The sequence below is a fragment of the Peromyscus leucopus genome, chromosome 20, assembly GCF_004664715.2.
Source record: "Peromyscus leucopus breed LL Stock chromosome 20, UCI_PerLeu_2.1, whole genome shotgun sequence".
Taxonomy (NCBI): domain Eukaryota; kingdom Metazoa; phylum Chordata; class Mammalia; order Rodentia; family Cricetidae; genus Peromyscus; species Peromyscus leucopus.
Window position 1 is genome coordinate 13177685 of NC_051080.1, and position 20239 is coordinate 13197923.

At 39.3% G+C, this 20239-nt stretch overlaps 1 protein-coding gene across 1 annotated transcript in view; it reads right to left on the minus strand.

Moving 5' to 3' along the window:
* Nucleotides 1–9974: 9974 nt before the first annotated feature.
* C20H12orf40 (chromosome 20 C12orf40 homolog) overlaps nucleotides 9975–20239 on the minus strand; it is a 28935-nt gene continuing 18670 nt past the window's right edge. The window contains exons 9-11 of the mRNA XM_037197434.1: nucleotides 19324–19381; nucleotides 14982–15064; nucleotides 9975–10744 (exon numbers count right to left, since the gene is read on the minus strand). Of these exons, the coding sequence (XP_037053329.1) occupies nucleotides 10253–10744; nucleotides 14982–15064; nucleotides 19324–19381 (633 nt within the window). The 3' untranslated portion in view covers nucleotides 9975–10252. The remainder of the gene's footprint in view (nucleotides 10745–14981; nucleotides 15065–19323; nucleotides 19382–20239) is intronic.

Sequence of the window (20239 nt, forward strand, 5' to 3'; positions counted from 1 at the left end):
ATATAAGCATTTATAATAGTCTTGATTGTTACACCTACCTTAGTCATTATCTAAAACATGGATATATATATATATATATATATATATATATATATATATATATATATATATAAAGATATTTCCAGGAGAATGACAGCAGAATCTTTCAAATAATTTATCAGTGAAACACACTTTAGGATATAATCTTAAAACTTGTTATTCACTGTAAGGTGAGGGACCAGTAAAAGCACTGAATTTATGGATTTCTGCTGTAATTTTAGTATCTGTTAAACAGGGGGAAATACCAGGAAAAAAACACATTGACAGCTTGCCCATTTACTTAGTAATAGCAAAGTAAAATTAAAATGTATTGTTTGATAATCATAAATCTTGGGGCAGGGTGAAATGATGTTTTAGATAGTGCTACCTACAGGTTTTCTTTAATAGCTAAGTGTAATAACTTCTCAGTTATCAAGTTCAGACCATCTCCCTAACTCGGAACAAAAGTATTAGATGGGTACAACCAGGCCAGGAGCAGAGAATTCCTGGTACATGCTCTCTAAAAAACTATACGACATTCTATCTTAAGCTACAAAGTTGTAGATGAAATTTATAGTTCAAAAGTAGCTACTGCCTATACAAGACTCAGAATTGTTCTCTGGGTTAATTCTTCATGTCCTTCATTCAGCCTGTCGATTTCTACCAATCCTAGCCTCATGCACAGCTCGGTTAGACCGTCAGTTCATTCAGTTCTCCAAGGCAAATACCAGTGCTGCCACCTTCTGGGCACTGCGAGCAGTTGCAAATGCCAAACAGCTACCTGTTCAGCTTTCTTGTATGCTGTTTAGGGAAGGAAATACTTATGTGCCAATAATCAACAGAGAGTCGCTTTACAAGTATTCATGTTAGGAAATACCAGGAAGTATTTTATCATCATCATAGTGTGCTTATGAGTACAGAGCAGTATAATTCTCTGAATCTTCATATGTGTACAGTACAGTCTATAGCACTTGAGTAATTTGGTCAACCGTATCTTCAATGCCTTTGTTTACAGGCAATAAATTATTCACATTTTAGACAATTAGGTTCATGGGATTGATTTTGTCATATCCATATAAGTAGAATAAGAAATTGACTTGCAGATAATCAGTATTCAAACGTATGAATCTATAATTTACAAAGTTTTAAGATTTTGCTAAATTCAACATTATCCCATTTCACTTAAAATTTAGACACTATAATGTTAACTCTGGCCAAAGTAGAAATTCATGTCCTATATACATGTCTAGATTTTCCAGTGGCTCCTGTACCAGTGTCTCACTTGATGTTACAGTACTGTTTGTAATAAATGTTCTAATTTCTATTTAGGAACTCTAAATATACATCTCTATTATATCAGGAGTTTCATGCTTTTAGAGACCTATGTATTTTGAACTGTACATTTTCATTTTCTGAGTGCATGTTATATACTGTTTAATACTTGACATATCTTGGCAAATCTAGTCTTCTCCTTCCTACCTGTGACATACACATTATCTCTTGAAAACTGCCACTGTCCCATTTACCAAATCATGCTAGCCTATGCTGTATCAAAAGTATGGTATATTTTATGGAGATTTAGTGATATATATGTAAATGTTTTTTAAGTTATTTTATTGAACTTCAATATTTACATAAAGTTACAATCTTTTTTTAAGGAAAGTGTCAGTGCCAGAGCTGTATAAGAAAATAATCAAATAAAAGTAAAGATAATTCACTCTCTTGGAACGCTCGACTTCTTCACGTCTCATCTTGGATTTTCGTATCTAGGTTATAGAGTGAACACACTGTGGGAACTGTAAACAAAACGTGTTGGTTTTCATTCATTTTAGTTTTGTGTTTTGTTTGCATGTAGATCTTTTGCTTGCATGTGCATGGCTGGTGTCTGTGGAGGCCAGAAGAGGGCGTCAGGTCCCCTGGAACTGAACTTACAGATGGTTGTGAGCGCTGGAACCGGCTCTGAGAAGCAACCATTGCTCTTAGCCACTGAGCTGTCTCTTCAGCCCCCATACCGTCTTTTCTATCAAAGGGCTGAAGGGGCAGAATCCCTTAGCAACAGCAACAGCAACAATTGTGAAGAAGCCAGTTGGCAGATATTCAAGTTCCTGCAGAGTCAGCACTTCCTGAAATCAAAATCTACGCTCAAATTTCATGTCTCCCAGAAACTGCTTCTCTATATTAGCCAATCCCATAGGACCAGGCTGCCAGTCTGACCAGTCAGAGTACAGCACAGTGCGTTAGGAATAAAAACCCAGTGGGATTCCCTCTGAGTTTGCTTAACTAAGCCTGCTTTCTTAACCAAGTGTGGCTAAACACCTTTCTGCAGAAGTACAACTTACTGCAGAAGTATAACCCACACTTGGGGTTGCGTGGTCATTTTCTTGAGACTCCCCCTCCCCTAGACCCACTTATTATAGTTTAGCACCTAACCTCTGTGACCAAAGGTCCTGAAGACTGACTCCTATCCCTGGATGGGAAGGCTGCTGCTTGGTTTTGTCAACCGGGGATATGGAGATATCCCCTGGTTCTAAACTTGAGGAAACACAAAGGAATCAGCAATACATAGAAAAGAGCCCAACACAAGCACTGGGGTACCAAGATAACTATGTACACAAACAAGCCAAGGTTTCAAAACAATGGACTGGAGAAAGCTGGCTGTCCCTTTCCAGGAGCTCCTTAGCCAGGGGTGGGATTTTACACTCACCTTCCCTGCCCTTCCATGCTGAGATTTGGCTGGCTGGAGCTTGCCCCTGGCTTGTGCATGCTGTCACAGTTTCTGTACCTTGTTGTGTCTAGAAAACAGTTTTCTTGAAGTCATCCTCTCCCTCTGGCTCTTACCATCATTCTTTCCTCACTCTGAGCCGTTCCTTGAGCCATGGTGGGGGTGTGATCTGTAGCCCCATTTCAGATTGCCTTCTCTTAGGCTTGTCACACTGCAGGGCAGGCCTTGCTCCCACAACACACACTGGACTGGAGAGGGGGAAATGGAGGGTGGGGAGACTCAGAACCCAAAATTGGGTAAGTAGGGAGGGGAGGGTGGGTGTCGGGGAAGTTGGGGGTGAATCTGATCAAAACACATTTTATGAAATTCTCTGTTAGTTTAAGAAAGTTTTAAGTACTACTAAGTACCATTGAGTACTACTAAGTATTGTATTATTAAGTAAGTACTAAGTCTATGATAGATTACTGCTATACATGAAATAGTGAGTTTTAAGTAGGATGGGGGAAAAGAGTCCAGGAAGTTGACTCACATTCTTTTCCTATTAACTCAATTATTAGACATGCACACCAACAGAATAATATAGGACTCAGACAGAAGCTATATATAGGTATGGACATCTAATTTTTGGCAAAGTTGTCAAAAACATATACTGGGAGAAAAGATAGCCTATTCAACAAATGGTGGTCGCAAAATGGGATATCGATCTATAGAAGAATAAAAACAAGTCTGTATTTCTCACTCTGCACAACTCAAAATCAATTCAAAGTAAGTCAAAGACCCTAATTTAAAACCTGGAACACTGAAACTGTTAAAGGAAAATTAAGCAAGAACTTGGCATAGGATCCCAATAGCACAGGAAATAACACCAATAATTGACAAAGACACTATCAACAGAGTGGACAGCCTAGAGAATGGGAGAAAGTCTTTGTCAGCTATACTTCATAAAAGGGATTCATATCTAGAAAACATAAAATACTGTGAAAAACAAACAAATCCAAACGGCAATCAGTAAATGGGTCAACACTGAACAGACACCTCTCCAAAGAAGAAAAACAAATGTCCAGTAAACATTCTTAAAAACATTCCGTCATCCTCAGTCCTCAAGGAAATGCAGAATAAAGCTACTTTCAGATTCCATCTCACCCCAGTTAAATTGGCTCTCATCAAGAGAACAGTGGCAACAAATGCTGGAGGGGATATAAAGAAATCAGGATACTCATTCATTGTTGGTGGAAGTGCAGGCTGATGTAACAGTGTGGAAATCAGTGAAACGACCTCTCAAAATGATGAAATCAGAACTACCATCTGGCCCTGTCACAAAACATTTGCACATTCCTGAGTGATTATTGTTGCTCTTTCATAGTAGTAAGGACATGGAATCACCTAGATGTCTATAAACAGATGAATGGACAACATATGGCACATATACATGGTGGCCTTTTATTTAACCACAAAGAAGAATGAAGTTATGAAATGTGCTAGGGAATGAATACATCTGAAAAATATTGTATGACATCAGGTAACCAAGGCCCGGAAAGACAAATACTGCATGTTTTCTCTCATATGTGGACCTTAACTTCTAATTGTTAGATATGTCTGTTTATGTAAGAGTAATGGACTTATGAAGCAGACAACCAGGAAGGTTAAAAGCATCTCATGACACAGGGGAACGAGGCTTCAAGGGACGTAGTGGAAAAGGACACAGAATACATGTGATATGAGAGTGTCCCCAATGATGGACACAGAAGAGGGCAAGGAGTATGGGATTGGCGGGGTTGGGGAGGAACAAGGGTAGAGGAATCAATCACAGCCATTTACATATAACATGCCATAAGGACACTTGTTTTTGTGCCATTATAAAAAAGGCAACATACCCTTGTCTCGAAATTAGAATAAGAAACCATGCTTTGTGAGTGAGCCTCAGCATAGGTATTCTACATTTCCATTCCGTAATAGTATACATACACATCAGATACTCGAGAGCCACAGAATCTATACTCATACTGTTTTCTGGCTGAGGAGATCACTCAGCCACGGCTGAGAACCCCAAGTTACAGAACAGAATATGGACCCAAATCAGATTATAGTGGTGCCATTTCTGCAGCTGAGCTTTGTCACTTTTTTTTTTTAAACAAGGAGTTTCACGATAGATGGACGTACGGACGGACGGACAGACAGACAGACAGGCAAAACCTGAATGCCTCTACTTGAAAAATGTTGCAGCTACCATCCTCCAGTAGGCCACTGGTTCTAGATTTAGGAACGAACCATGAGTAGTAGATAAAAATTACCATGTGGTGGCGATGTAAGATCATGGGGATTTTAGTTAAGATCTAAAATGACCAATAATTGCAGCCCACAGAAGGTTTACTGTCCTAAGGGGCTTCTTTCTTTGAAGTCCACTCTCTGGAATACGTATTGCCAGTCTGTTGTGGCTTCTGTTTACATTGCTCTGTCTTTCTTTGATTCTTTTCTTTTTTCTGAGTTTTCAAGACAGAGTTTTTCTGTGTAACAGTCCCAGCTGTCCTGGAACTTGCTTTGTAAACCAGGCTGGCCCTGAACTCAGAGATCCACCTGCCTCTGCTTCCTAGCACTGGGATTAAAGGCATCCACCACAAAACCCAGCATCTTTCTTTGTCTTAACTTTAACTTACATTTGTCTTTAAAATAAGCCTTTTTAATTATAGAGATGTATTTTTTGAATTAATGTGTCTGTGTCTGCGTGTGGGCATGCCCATGTGAGTGCAGGTGCCTGCAGAGGTCAGAAGAAGGCATTGGGTCCCCATGGAGCTGGAATCCCAGGTGTTGGTGAGCTGCTCAGTGGGAGTGCTGGATCTGAATGCAGGTCCTGTGGAAGACTGGAAAGTGCTCTGAACTACAGAGCCATGTCTCCAGTCCCCTCTGTGGGATTCCCTGGATGGGACTGACCTGCTTTGTGGGCACTGGTAATCAAATCTGAGTCCTCTGTAAGAATAACAAGTGTTATTAACCAGTGAGCCATCTTTCCAGCCAGGTATCATTATTTGGAAAAAATTTGTGAGAAAAGTCTAGAAAAGCAAAATGAAGATGTAGAGGTAGTAGAATATTATTTTAAGGTGTGTTGCTTTTGTTTATGTTGCATTTGTGTAACTCTGTGAAGCTGTGTTACTGTGCCTGTGTAAAACACCTGATGGTCTGATAAAGAACTGAATGGCCAATAGCAAGGCAGGAGAAAGGATAGGTGGGGCTGGCAGGTAGAGAGAATATATAGAGGGAGAAATCTGGGAGGAGAGAGCTAAGATGGAAGAGCCAGAGGAGGAGGAGGATGACTCCAGGGGCCAGCCACCCAGCTACACAGCAAGCCACAGAGAAAGAGTAAGAGAAGTACGAGAAAAGGAAAAGCCCAGAGGCAAAAGGTAGATGGGATAAGTTAAGGAAAGCTGGCAAGAAACTAAACCAAGCTAAGGCCAGGTATTCATAATTAAGACTAAGCCTCCATGTGTGATTTATTTGGGAGCTGGGTGGCGGGGCTCCCCCAACTAAAGAGCCAAAAAACAAACAACAACATGTATAACTGCATTCCATATAACTGGCTTCAGCTTTCTTTTTATACTTCTGAGTTTCTGATCTATGTAATTTCCTTTTTATATAAGACTCTCTGTTAATTGTGTGGGCGTGGCAAGGAGACTCGCAATAGAGTTCCCGATATTTTCTGTTTGAGAAAATATTTCTCCTGTTTTGAAAGGCAGCATCTCACAAATACAGAATTATATGTTGATACTTTTTTAACCAACTAAAATTCCCTCCATTTTTTTTTGTAGGCTTTTAAGGTTTTCGATGAAGAGTTTGTTCCAATATAATTGGACGACTTTTCCTTTGGCTCTGTGTTTGTTCTAGTTAAAATATGATATACTGGAATGTGGGGAGGGGTTGTGTTTGTTTTGTGTTTATCCTGCCTGCTGTTCTCTGGATTGATGGCTTGTTTTGGGACATTAGGAAATTCCAAGTCACATTATTCCTTCAAATATTTCTTCAGTTCTTTCTTGCTTCTTCTTATGGGCTTCCCATTATTGATACATTAAACCTTAAATACCTGTTCCACAACTCCCAGATATTCATTCTGTCCTATTTTCCTCAATCCTTTTTCATTTTCTGTTTTGTTTGGAAGTCTCAAGCTCGGAGATTCTTAGATGACCTGTGTCCAATCTGCTATTGTGTCCACCAAAGCCAGTCTTCATTCAGTGAGTAGTTTTAAAGGGTGTCATTTAAGGCATTCTGAGAATTGCCATCTGTGCTTAGGCACTAACCACTATCAGTTTGTTTACTCTTTCCACCATAGCTCTTTGCATACTAATAACAACACATTTTAAATTCTGAATTTTGTCATTCTGATGTCTTTAATTTATTGGAGTCCGGTTCTGACGCCTGCTCTGACTCTAACTTGAAACTATTTTGTTCTTGTTGCTTGCCTTTTAGTATGTCATATGTCTATATTAACATCTAATTTAAATAAATAAAATCTATTTAGGTAAGAGGGGGTCCTGTGTATTGAATCTAAGGTCTAATGCATGATAGATAAGTGTCTCTGTTGTGGAATATTATTTGAACTAGGCAAAGATGATTACATTTGTTTTTGCTGTGGACTATTACTTTGACTGTATAAAGGTGTGTTGCTTTTGTTTATGCTGCATTTGTTTGATGATATAAGGATGTGTGTTTAATTATGGAAAGCTGTGTTGTGCCTGTTTCACCTTGCCTATTCAAGGCACCTGGTTCGTCTAATAAAAAGCAGAATGATGCTAGGCAGGAGAAAGGATAGGTGGGGCTGGCGGGTAGAGAGAAGAAATGGGAGAAATCTAGACTCGAGAGGGAAAAGAAGAAAGGAAAGAGCTCGAGGAGGAGGAGGAGAGAACGAGGGGCATGTCCAGGGCAAGAAGCGAGGCAGACACCGCCAGGCAGACATAGAGAAGCAGTGACAGTAAGATGGGCAGAAGGAAGGAAGGTAACAAGCCCGGAAGGCAAAAGGTAGATAAAGAGAAACAGGTTAATCAAAGTTAAAAGAGCTAGCCAGAAAGGAGCCCAAGCTAGGATGAGCATTCAAAACTAATAACAAGTCTCTGTGTCATGATTTGGGAACTGGTTGGTCTCTGGACCTTGCTTTGTTGAAACAGTTTACCAAGTATCTCAGGCTACCTCCAAACTGTAGGCTGTGTGCCTGTGTGCCTTTACTCTTAGAATACTGGGATTGCCGTCAGGATGGCCGAGCGGTCTAAGGCGCTGCATTCAGAATACTGGGATTATAGCACTTATTGTGTGTGTATATATATATACACACAATAAGTGTATATAATATATAATATATATATAGATAATATATTTTATATTAATTTTATTAGCCAACATGTCTAGTGCCTTCTAAGGTTTATTTGTGTGTGTGTGTGGGGGGGGGGTGTCTTGTTTTACTTTGTTTACCAAACATGATATACCAGGTAAAAGAAACTAATGAAGTGGTATAAAGGGTATACAATTAGGTCTCGGTCTTTTAGTGTGTGTGTGCTGCTGGACCAGGACTTGATGGTGCTCACAGGTGCCTCTTTGCCTCCCCCACTCCTATACATGGGACTAAATTGTGTGATGGGATGATAGGGCTGAACTGTGTATTTCCCACCCCCAATGTGGAAAATTGCAGGCTGAGGTTGGAGGCAGTTAGGCTCCTGTAAACAGTTTCTCCTGACAGTGGGCCATGTTAAAGAGAATGTTCTGTCATAATTCAAAAATATCACCATTGCCAGTTCTTCCCTCATAGCTAGTATACTATGTAGAAGCGAAACTCAAAATTCCTGGAGATCAGAGGAGGATCCTCATTAAAATGGGTTCCTGGAGGGTTTTCCCTCACAGTTTTCCACACTACGATCCGTGTCCAATTACAGCATAGGGATACACACTCAGACACTGCTTCCTTCAGAGGTTTCTGATCCAGTACACTGTGATTCTCTGTATCTGGGATATCACTCTAGTTGGTTTTCCTATGACCGTACCTCATATACACAAGAGCTCCTGATGTTCATTGAGTTCAGCTTGTGATTTTTAAAGGCAGAACGTAACTGCTAAGCTGCTTCTATGCCAGACTGGAAACCTGAAAAGCTTCCTCAATGCTGTAAAACCTAACTTGAAAACTTCAGCTGAGGTAAACACAACAAATTTTTACAAAGCTTGAGATACTGCTTTCCAAAAAGAACTTCTGGGCAAATGCCTAGGAAAGGCTATGGATGAGAAGTCTCTGAACTCTGAGACAATTGTTCCTGCTGCCCTGTTCTCCATAGCTCAGTGGAGCCCAGATAGGGTTCAAAAATTGTCCACCAAGACCATCTCTGCATTACTGAGATGGGTCTTCTTAGTACATAAGGTTGATCTTGAAAGTCCTGCAAGATTATTTCTCAGGGCCTACTGCTGGGCTCTAGTGGAGACATGTTGCCCTGGCTCTTATTGGTTGTGTTTTTATGCTGGTGTCTAGGCATCTGGGTTTGGGGTGGCTGTAATTCTAGGTGCTGATATCTGGTCTTGTCTTTTTTGGTTGGGTATTTTTCTCCTTAGTTCCTGTTGCTCCTTCTGGTTCTTAGTAAGGTATACGGGCTGTGGGTTGTAGGGAATGCGTCTGGGATCCTGGTAAGTGTGGCCATTGCGGGGAGGAGTCCAGATAGAATGTGTTCCTCAGTAATGGAAACTGACACTTAGGGAGGGAGACTGGCTTGCAGGCAGGGGCTGAGGAGGTCCACCGGAAGGAGGAAAGCAGGTTGTGCAACTAGGATCTGCTTAGTCTCCTGGAAATGGGGGCTGAGAGAGAGGAGCACCCACAGCTGACAGTCTGCTGCAGAGGCTGGGGATGAGTCTGCAGGCTGGATTTATAGCAAGGGAAGGAGAGTGAAGACCTGAAGATCATCTCCCTGCTTCCCTGGCCTGTGTGGCCTCTGGTTCCAAAAGGGAGTGCCTAAAGAAGCTGGGAGCTGAGACAAGAGGATGGTGTGGTGAGAAAGGCTGGAGATCTGTGTGGTCTTCTGGAGATGAGGGCATAGAGGAAGGGGAAGCTGCAGCTGGTGGTCTGTAAGAGCTATGGCACAGACAGGGGATTGGATTTGGAGAAGAAGAGGGAGCGTGAAGGTTGAAGACCACCCTGGCTGGCATGGCTAACATTTTTAAAAAGAACATTTGTTGAACAATTTAACTTATCAAGATTTAGAGTGATCATCAACAGAAATAAAGAATTTGTGCATATTTTTAATCCAAATAAGGATGAGTAAACATGAGAATGGCAACATATATATTGAAAATGCAGAATATATGCAAATTTCTACAAATAAGGCTATTAAAGAAATGCCTACATAAAATAATAAAAACAGAAATATTACATTTGCATAGAAACAGTAGAACTTAGAAACTCGCCTTTATGCTCAGCCTCATTTTCTCATTACTTATCATGTTAATGAAGATTAAACATTTCCTTTTGCCTTCCAAGGTTAAATGAAACCCTGCATTCTAAACGGAGATTTCAAGTGAGTTCTCTATCTGTGTCTCCTGCCCTCCCGTGGTATCTGCCATAATATCTTCACTGCAGCCGCCAGCCTCCTGAAGGGAAGGCTCCTCTTCTACAGGAACGTCAGGCCAACTTTGACATGAGCATTGGCAAAGGATGGTACACTGTACGGCAGCCTCTGCTGTTTTCCCCAGACCCAGCTCTTTCTCTGTCTGCACCCCTACGTCACATCTCCCAGCCGGAAGCACACAGTCATTATTGGTTTGCTTTTGTGATACGTGCTCTGAATTGCACTGAGACTCTGGACATTGATCAGCATCATTTTTCACTGAAGACTGGTGAATGTTATCATTCTGGTTATGAATTTTGACACTGTCTTTTACAATTATGTCATCTAGATGATCTTCCCCTTTTTCTAAGTTATCAGTTGTCTCTGTGGCTTTCTTATTTGAATCTTCAATTTGCTGCTGTAGCTGATCTTCATCTTCAGATATCTGAAAGAAATGAAATCAATCTATGGTAAATTGAAAAATGGCCTTTTCAAAATAGTCTTTAAATTCACAGGATAGGAAGTTTCTGAAAACTGAAGAAAGCTTGCTTGATAAATTACAAATCAAAGCAGATATATTATCAAAGATAGTCAGAGACTCTCCCACAGCTCCCAGAAAGCTATGAGTTCAAAATAGCAATACTAACAATTGTCACTGCAATCAAAATGCAGAAGAGAAGAACTACCTTGTCTTGTCAGTGCTGCAGTCACAGGCCTCATCATCCCACAGCACTCTTCAACTACTTAAAAGGGGCAGAGAAGTAATATGTTCCCAGGGAGCAGCTAATAAGTATACCCTCATTCATTCATTGGCTCCTTAAGTGAAATAGTCAGTTATATAACTGTTATTAACTCATCCCACAAAAGACACTTAAGGAGAAAACAAAGGTATCAGATTGCTATAAATTGAGTGGTTACAATAAATACTCCAACTGTTACATAAAGGGACAAACTTTGCTGACTTCCATTTCTCAACTTTATAAATAAATTTATGAAAATACCATATGGATATTGTAATTAAAATATATTGTTTGCTGGGATTGTAGCTCAGTAGTAGAATACATGCCATGAATGTATGAAATTAGCATTGCAGTTACTCCTATGGTGAAGAAAAATAAAATACATATTGACTATTCAAGCTGGAAAGCAGAGAAAGTTTGAATGACAAACTAAAATTAGATCTAGACTTTATCTGACTGACACTGGGAAGCAAAAGGAGCCAAGCTGAAGTTAGTTAAGCACAAACTGGAGAGTCCTGTGCATCCCATCTATTAAACATGAGTGACATCTGCGCTCAGATGGAAGCGCACAGCTGCTGCTTTCTTAGGCTTGTATTACATAGGCAAAAATGAAATTCATCAAATAATCATACACCTGAAGAAAATGAGGAAGTATTATGAAGAAGAAGAATAAAGCACTTTGCAAATGTAGCTATGAGGCCTCATTTAGACTAGGGAGCCATCGAAGAACTCACTGAAAAAAAATACTGATGCTTGAAACACAACTAAGATGAGACCCAAGAAGCAAAATCTATAAAAGAATGGATCAAAGACCTCAGGAAATGGTGAAGAAAACAGGCAGTACTCTGCGAGATACAAGTGTAGGAAAGGACTGTCTGATTAGGACTCCATTAGCTCAGGAATTAGGGCCAACAATTGTCAGTTGGGTCCTCATAAAACCAAAGCAGAGATGAAACTGGAAAACCAGTATGTGTAAGTCATGACAAGAAAGGGAGAATACTCAGGAGCCAGTTTTCACAGAGTCAGGAGATGCTGTAAAGAGTTTAGATGGGTAAGTAAAGCAGGAACACACTGAGATTAACATGATTAAATTTGTGTTCTTAGAAAGTCATGAACTTTGCTACTCAGAGAAGAAGTTGGGGCAAAAATACTAAGATCTTTTGAGAAGCAACCACAGTCATTTAAGAACAAACAAGTGGAAGCATAGAATAGGGTCCTGTTGGAGATATTATTTTAAGGTGTGTTACATTTGTTTATGTTGCATTTGTGTAACTCTGTGAAGCTGTGTTACTGTCCTGACTAAAACACCTAATGGTCTAATAAAGAGCTGAATGGCCAATAGCAAGGCAGGAGAAAGGATAGGCAGGGCTGTCAGGCGGAATATATAGAAGGAGAAATCTGGGAGAAGAGGGAGAAGGAATGAGAGAGGAAGGAGGAGGACTTCAGGCGCCAGCCACCTAGCTACCCAGCTACCCAGCCAGACATGGAGTAAGAAGGAAAGAAAAGGGAAAAGAGAAAGATAAAAGCCCCAAGGCTAAAGAGAGATAGGATAATTTAAGTTAAGGAAAGCTGACTAAGAACAAGCCAAGCTAAGGCCAGGCATTTATAAGTAAGAATAAGGTTCCATGTGATTTATTTGGGACCTGGGTGGTGGGGCCCCCAAAGAGTAAAGAGACAAAAAATAACGAACAACATTTTGGAACCCAACATGGGGCTAGAGTAAAAGAAGATCCAACAACATTTTGGCTTACCAATGTGGTGCTCAAATTTCCATAATGCCTGAGAAAGCTTGAAAAAAGGAGGGTACAGCTGCTTTAAGTGTTTCTGTGTGCTGGTGGGCCCTTGAGCAGCCAGTACGTGAAATAGAAACCAAAAAACTAAGTAAAAATGCCTGCTACAGCACAAGTGTCAGCATTATAAAGCTCTAGGAAGGTTGAATGCAGTTCCTGGTAAGATGAACTTCTGACCAGGATGCAAGCTTTAGGTTTGGCTCTCAGGAACCAAGAAGCAAGCAGAGCCAGCCAAGAGAGCTGTGTGGAGGATCCAGGTGTACCTTAGCAGTCTAAAGTTTGCTCACACAGTCAAAAAAAGCTAAAAGATAACACAGTAAGAGAAGTCCAGATGGAAAAACCTCTAAACAGATTCCAGTGTGTTTTACATTGTGCATAGGATAAAGAAATAAAGGAAAATGGGTATAGACAGTCACAGAAAGAAATAATTAAAAAAAATAAAGTCTTTAAGGGGAAAATAAAAGTAATATAAAAGAAAAAAGCCACATAAGATAGGAAATACACAGAGAGTCTAGATCTTATGTAGTGTTGTATTGATTTTGAAATTTTTTTTGAAAGCTGACAAACATGCTGAGAGACATGGGATTGTGAACGGGACTGCTAAATTGAACCAACCTAGATACTTTAAGGATATCTTAACTTTAAAAAAGTCAAAAAATATATTTATCAAATGGAAATAAAAATGCTTTGGGGTTTTGTTCCCACAGGAGACAAGAGGTTGTGGATTCCTTCAGAATAATATGGATGAGGTTTGATCAAGGGAGACCTCCTGAACCTTGTACAGGTGATATCAACAAAGGTTGTAGCTGGTCTTCCCAGGACTTAGCCATTATCTCAAATTTTCTCAGGAACCCCTAAAAAAGATGTCCTTTGCCCACAGACAACAGGAAGCAGTTTGGAGAAAATGATGTCCACATTCCCAAGAGTTGGGAGGTGTGGGTGGTCTTTGGTTATTTGGTGAGTTATGAATGTCTGTTATATTTTAGCAGAATATAGGATAAAAAGACGTTAGTCTCAGATATTTTGCATTGGCAGGGATTTTGGTATATTGATAGAAATTTAAAGTTATTTTCATTATACCATATATCTGTTTCTGCTCTTCTTTAAAGGACTTCTGTATATTGATAGAAAATTAAGGTAATTTTGTTATAATACACTGTGTATATGTTTCTACTCTTCTTTAAAGGATTTTTGTATATTGATAAAAATTTAAGGTTATTTTTGTTATAACATATTGTATGTATGTTTCTATTTTTGTTTGAGGTATTGTGCCTATGCAGTTCATTTGGAAATGTAGGGTAAAGTTCTAGTTTCTTAAAGCTATTATTGTAAACTATTATAGGATAATCAGGAAACATAGGTTAGTGGTTAGTAATTTATAACAATAAAAATTATAGATATGTTAGGTATGCTTTCCAAATCATATAGAGATATATTTTAGATAAATAGATGGTTTTCAAACCTTTTAAAGACCCAGAATGTGGCATTTAAAATGTTTTGTTAACTTAGGGCTTTTCATGACAATGAGACACATCTGCTCCTGGTTGCTCCACAATTTACTTCAGATATGTGGGCACTCAAGAAACTCCTTATGAAGTTTGCTTTCAATGTGGCAAGGCTAGCCATTTGGGCAAGAAGCTGCTCTTGCCTAGACTGATTGACAGTATGTTGTTATAAACTGGAGCCACAGGAAAGTGACTACTGAACTTTGCCAAAAGGTGGGATGGTCCTTCAGGGTTTCTGCTTCACAGAAGAAACTGCCAGTCATCCCACAGGACACAGAGGAAAGTGACTAACAAATTTTGCCAATATAGTCAGGAGAGTCTTTGAGCATTAGTAATATATATTTACAGAGATAATGAATATATTCTTGTGAGTGTGTATATATTTATATATCCTGATAAGAAGCTTTTATAAGAATATATTCATTATCTCTGTAAACATGTATCACTAATGCTCAAATACTGGTTTTACTTTGGTTTACATTTCTGACATTTTTACATTTAAAAAGTTTTTTAACTTTCAAAATTGTTTTTGTTTATGTACCTTTTATTTCCACTATTGGCTCAACTCTTCTCAATGTAAAAAGAGAAAAAAAAACAATTTTAAATTAATTCAGCATATATTAACAATCTTAAAAGGAGGGGCTTACCAAGTCAGAACTTGAGCTGAAAGTGCTCTCTGTCGGCCGTGGAGAGTAGCTGGCAGACTGGCTGCTCTGTGAAGACTCTAGATCTGAAATAAAACTTCCATTCATGAAGGAGGGTACCACTCACACTCTAGCAAAGTAGACACATGTAAGTTCCACTAACATAATGAACAGCACTTTATAAAATGCACCAAACTTACTGAAATTTCTGATGAGGGCGGTTATTTCTGATGAAAAAGAAAACTGAAGGAAAGGAAAAGCTTGATATGATTCCGAACAGTGTACTCTAAGGCTTTCTCCTCCTGGGGTTCAGCAAGTCCACAGGTGCTGTAAGCAGACACCAGAAGGAAGAAGCCTGTCTGTCCCAGGGACCTTACCCATAACAGTATATGAAGGGTGTGACAACAAAAAACGAAGCTATGACCCTATCTCTGATAACTTATGCACCTGCACACAAATGTAACTCTCTGAGCTGAGGTTCTGAGCAGGTGTGGAAGGCCTGCCAGCCTCTGTTTACCTGTGTCATGGCCATCAGAATAATGCACAGAACCCCTGAGTGAATCTGTAAGGAACGGATGAAGTCCCAAGGACATACATGTGGTTGGCATGAGCACAGCCATGTCAGGACTCCAGTGCCTCAGACCCGTGGACATGGCAAGCCTTCTCCTGGTCTGTGTGCAGTACTGACAGTGTGTACAGAACATCTTCCTCCTGATATCTCCCCACAGAGACCTTCTGCTAAAATTGGACAGACCTGCCTCCTCGATTCAGATGTATAAAAGCCATGCTGGTTTCCAGGTTACTGTTGGTGTATACTCCATCGGAGTGTACAGTGCACCAACCCCAGCTTTTCTGTATGTCCGTCAGTCATTTCTTCATTCTCGTTGACCAGTTAGGACAGTCCCTAGAGTCATGCAGGTCATGCACTTCTGAAATTTCATCTTTTAAGCATTTACATTTCTGTCCTTTGTTCCCTTGTTGTGTTTTAACTTGTATGACCCAGGAAAGACTGCTCTGGCCGTTCTTTCTCTACACCTACTTGGCACATATTTTACACTTACACTTACCTTCTCATTTCTACAAAACAAAACAAAACCAAAAACCTCTTTGCTCTAAAAACTCTAAACTAAATTTTCCCCACACGCTACTCTAGTGCACCTGTCTCTGAATTTCAGGGGCAATGGGCCACACAGGTTTCTAGTACAAGCTGACACTGGACTGCTGTCATACCCCTGCAGATTTACTGCAGCCAACCCCCCCTAAACAGCAGTAGGCAATGTAAAGCCAAGTGAAGACAACTCCCCAGAACTCACACTAAATAAATGAAGTAAGCAAACAACCTCAGACTAGGAAAGAAGGAAAATTACCAAAGTAGACCAAACAATCAGTAATTTAGAGGCAAAATTGTAAAAAAACAGAAGAAAACTTCAGCCAGGAAATGGAAATTTAAAAAAAAATAGAAAATTTGGAAATAAAAGAACCAATAAATCACATAGCACAGAGGGAATCTTCAACAGATAAGACTACACAAAGAGAATTTCAGAGATGGAGAACAAGTTCAGACAAAGTGAACTAGGATACATACAAAGAAAAAGGAAAGTGAATATGACCAAATGTTCAAGAATCTGGGACATGTTCAAGAGGTAAAACCCAAGAATCCATGAGGTAGAAGAAGTAATGAAGGCATTTATGATTTGTTCAAAAAAAAAGTTATAGCAGAACAATTACTAAACCCCGAGAAAGGAATGGATGGGGATGAGTGTTAAGGCTCCAAATAGTCATGGACAGAGAAGAACCTCCCCATGGTGTAGCACAGTGAGGGTGTTAACAACACAAACAACATTAAAAGCTGTAAGAGAAAAATACCAACTTATACACAAAGGCAGAAAGAGCAGACTAATAGCACATCACTTGTCAACTTGGAAAGTAACTGTCAACCAGAATTACTATACTCAGAAAGATTTCTTAAAACTGGCGGAGAAATAACATTTCAAGATAAGCACAAAGATAACTCATGAAAACCAAGCCAGTAATGCAAAAAAATTAAAGTAAAAAGAATTAAAAAAAAAACCCAATGCCATCCATAAGAATAAAGGAAAGAATGCATTTCATGAGAGAATACAAAAATGAAAGTGAGCCAGAAAGGAATCCAGTATGTCCAACCCAGTAAACACCTCCTTTCAGGGCTCAGGGAACCCCATGGGAGAGGAGGTAGAAGTGTGACAGCCATAGGGGACTGAGGGGACCGAGGACACCAAGAAAACAAGGCCTCCTAAATCAACATGATCAGCACACATTAACTCACAGAGACTTAAGAAGTAAATGAAGAAACTGCACCAGATGGGGCCCTAGAGTTGACAGGAGAAGTGGACACAGACAATGAACTCAAGGGCATCTTTGGAGGTTCCTTGTCTCAAAATGTTAAGTCAGGGCTTTACTTTTTATTAAAAATTATCTTATTTTTTATCTTTTGTTTTATTTTTAAATATTGTTTTCTTCGATCTTTCTACCCTACAGGTCCTTTGTATATATCCAAGGCCTCCAGTTTAGTGTTTTTCTGGAGTTCCTGACTGGGAACAAGTGGTCTCCATCTCTTGTGCTCTCTTCCTTCTGCTTGTCTGTTTCGGCCTATTCTGATGTGTTAGTTTTTATTTTATGTTATATTGTATTTCATTATATTATATTATTAGTCTTTAGAAGCCTGTTTGTTTTCTAAGGAGACAGAAAGAGATGGATCTGGATTGGAGGGGGATGTGGGGAGGAACTGGATGAATAGAGGAAGGGGAAACTGTAATAAAAAGAAAAAGTAAGTTATATTTTGTTGTTGATGTTTTTCAAGACAAGGTTTCTCTGTGAATTTTTGGGGCCTGTCCTGTATCTCACTCTGTAGTCTAGGATGGCCTCGAACTCACAGAGATCCACCTGCCTCTGCCTCCCAAGTGCTGGGATTAAAGGCATTTGCCACCACTGCCTGGCTAAAATTATTTTAATTTTTTTTTTTAAAAGTGTCTGATAATACCATAAGAAAACCTATTGATTTTGTTTGTTTTTTTTTTTTGAGACAGAGTCACACTACATAGCTCTGGCTGTCACTCTGTAGACCAGGCTGAACTCAAACTCAAAGAGACCCGCCTCCCTCTGCCTCCTGAGTGCTGGGATTCAAGGAAATACCACCACACCTGGCTCCATTTTCACGATAATTTAAAAGTAAGTAAGTTTATAAAAATTGTAAAAGTTGGCAAAGGTTTCTAAGTATCCTAGCAGACCAGCTAACCGGAAGAGCTGTGCTGGGACCAAAGACCTAAGACATGCCTACTAGTTATAAACTTTCATGGACAAAAAGTCACTCAGCTATGAAGCACTGGCATATACAAGCTTATCAACAGTTAGTATGCAAGCCTAATAAAAGACACTTAGAGCATAACGGATGTCGACAGATGTCAACTATTAAAGACACATTCCTTAATGAGAAGTGAGTGTCTTACAAACAGCACTAGGCAGCGCAGCATGTTCTCCAGCAACCGTCCTCCAGCTGTGGGGAGGCCGAGGCAGAGTGACCATGGACTACAGTGAGACCTTGTCTCCAAAAACAAAAGACAACATGAACAAAACCAAGTTCTAACTAGTAACCAGAGAAGTAAAATCTTAAAACTGCCATGAGTCATTAGGTTTAAATAATGACAAAGACCCACATAGGACAGGGAATATGTGGCTTTTGCCTGCTGCCTAGAGTAGCCATCGGCTGTAGAAAACAAGTGTGCATTCCCTTAGGAAGGTAATAAATATGCACCATGGGAAAGGTGGTTCTATTCCTAGAAATACACCCAAGAACTTTCATATGTGAGTTCCAGAGATGTCAAGAATGGTCAGAATAGCCAAGGATGAATACTGAACACAATGCAAGTATCTGCTGCCAAAGGATGCATGAATCAATTATAGCATGTTGGTGTAAAGAATTCTGGATAGCATAAAAAAATAATAATACTGAAATGGTTGAACCTCAAAACATAATACCTGGTGGGGAGAAAAAAAAACAAAAACAGGACACTAGTGACCTCTAGGGACCATGGTAGGAAATGCAACAGGGGACATTTTCTAAAGTACAGTTCGTATTGTCTCAAGCTACAGTTGAGTACAAAACTGTGAAACTGTACATTTGTATGTGTTCATCATGACTACTTTGTAAAAGAAAAAAGCTATTTTAAGGAATCAACTGTACTATAGTCTATTCTAAAATATCTATTAAATATATGTTTGCTGGTAAAAAAATCTTTAAAACCTTTAAAATTTGATTTCTACCTCTTTCTTTTCTAAAATAACAAAGTTACCAGACAGTTACACTCACAGATTTTCTCAGTAGACATTGACCTCCCTTTTAAAGGACACATTCTTCTTCCTTCCATCTGGATCAAGAGAAAAGAATCAAAATTTTAACAATCCAAAGCATTCATAATACTCTTCACATATATCTATCCAACCAATACTACCAGTTCATTTTACAGTACGTCAGCTTTATATTACTTTGATTCAATAAAGACAATTTCACAAAGAAACAACTATCCAACTAAATTTAAATTTCAATTGGCTTAGAAACATCAAGAGCAGAGTAGACAATTGCTAAGAAATGTATTACTAACAAAAAGAAAGGCTTCACAGTGCCATGGTGCATAGAGTTTAAAAATGCAAGATATTAAAGTACTTGGGAATGTAGTATTCTATACTTTTTTTAAGGTGGGATATAAGTTACCACTTTTCCTTTAAAAAAATAAAGTTAGAATTATAAATATCTCTAAAACATACAGTTGGTTGTAATTTCATTACTTTCTACATGATTAATGAATTATGAATTTGTTTCTTATTTTTAAAACTCAGAGTGTTTCCTTATTTCTAGGAAGTTAAAAAGGTTAAACAACTGGGTTTGTTTTGTTGTTCTGCTCTGGATTTTTGTAAAATCTGATGGGAGAATGCGGCTTCAGGTGTCCCTGCTGAGTGTCTGTGTCTGGAGTGCCCTTTAGAGCTGACAGACCATATGCCAGTCTACATGAACTGAAAGAAAGGCTCCCTTTATAGCCTGCTATATGACAACTATATGACAAGTGGTATGACTTACTATATGACAGATAAATGACAGTCAATATGGACTGAAAGAAGTGCTCCCTATGTCTTTGGAGGGACACAGGGCTCTAGATGAGTGAAGGAGATATTGTCTAGCCACCTCCCTTTCCTCTTGAATGTAAAGCCAGTTTACATTTCTAAGCATG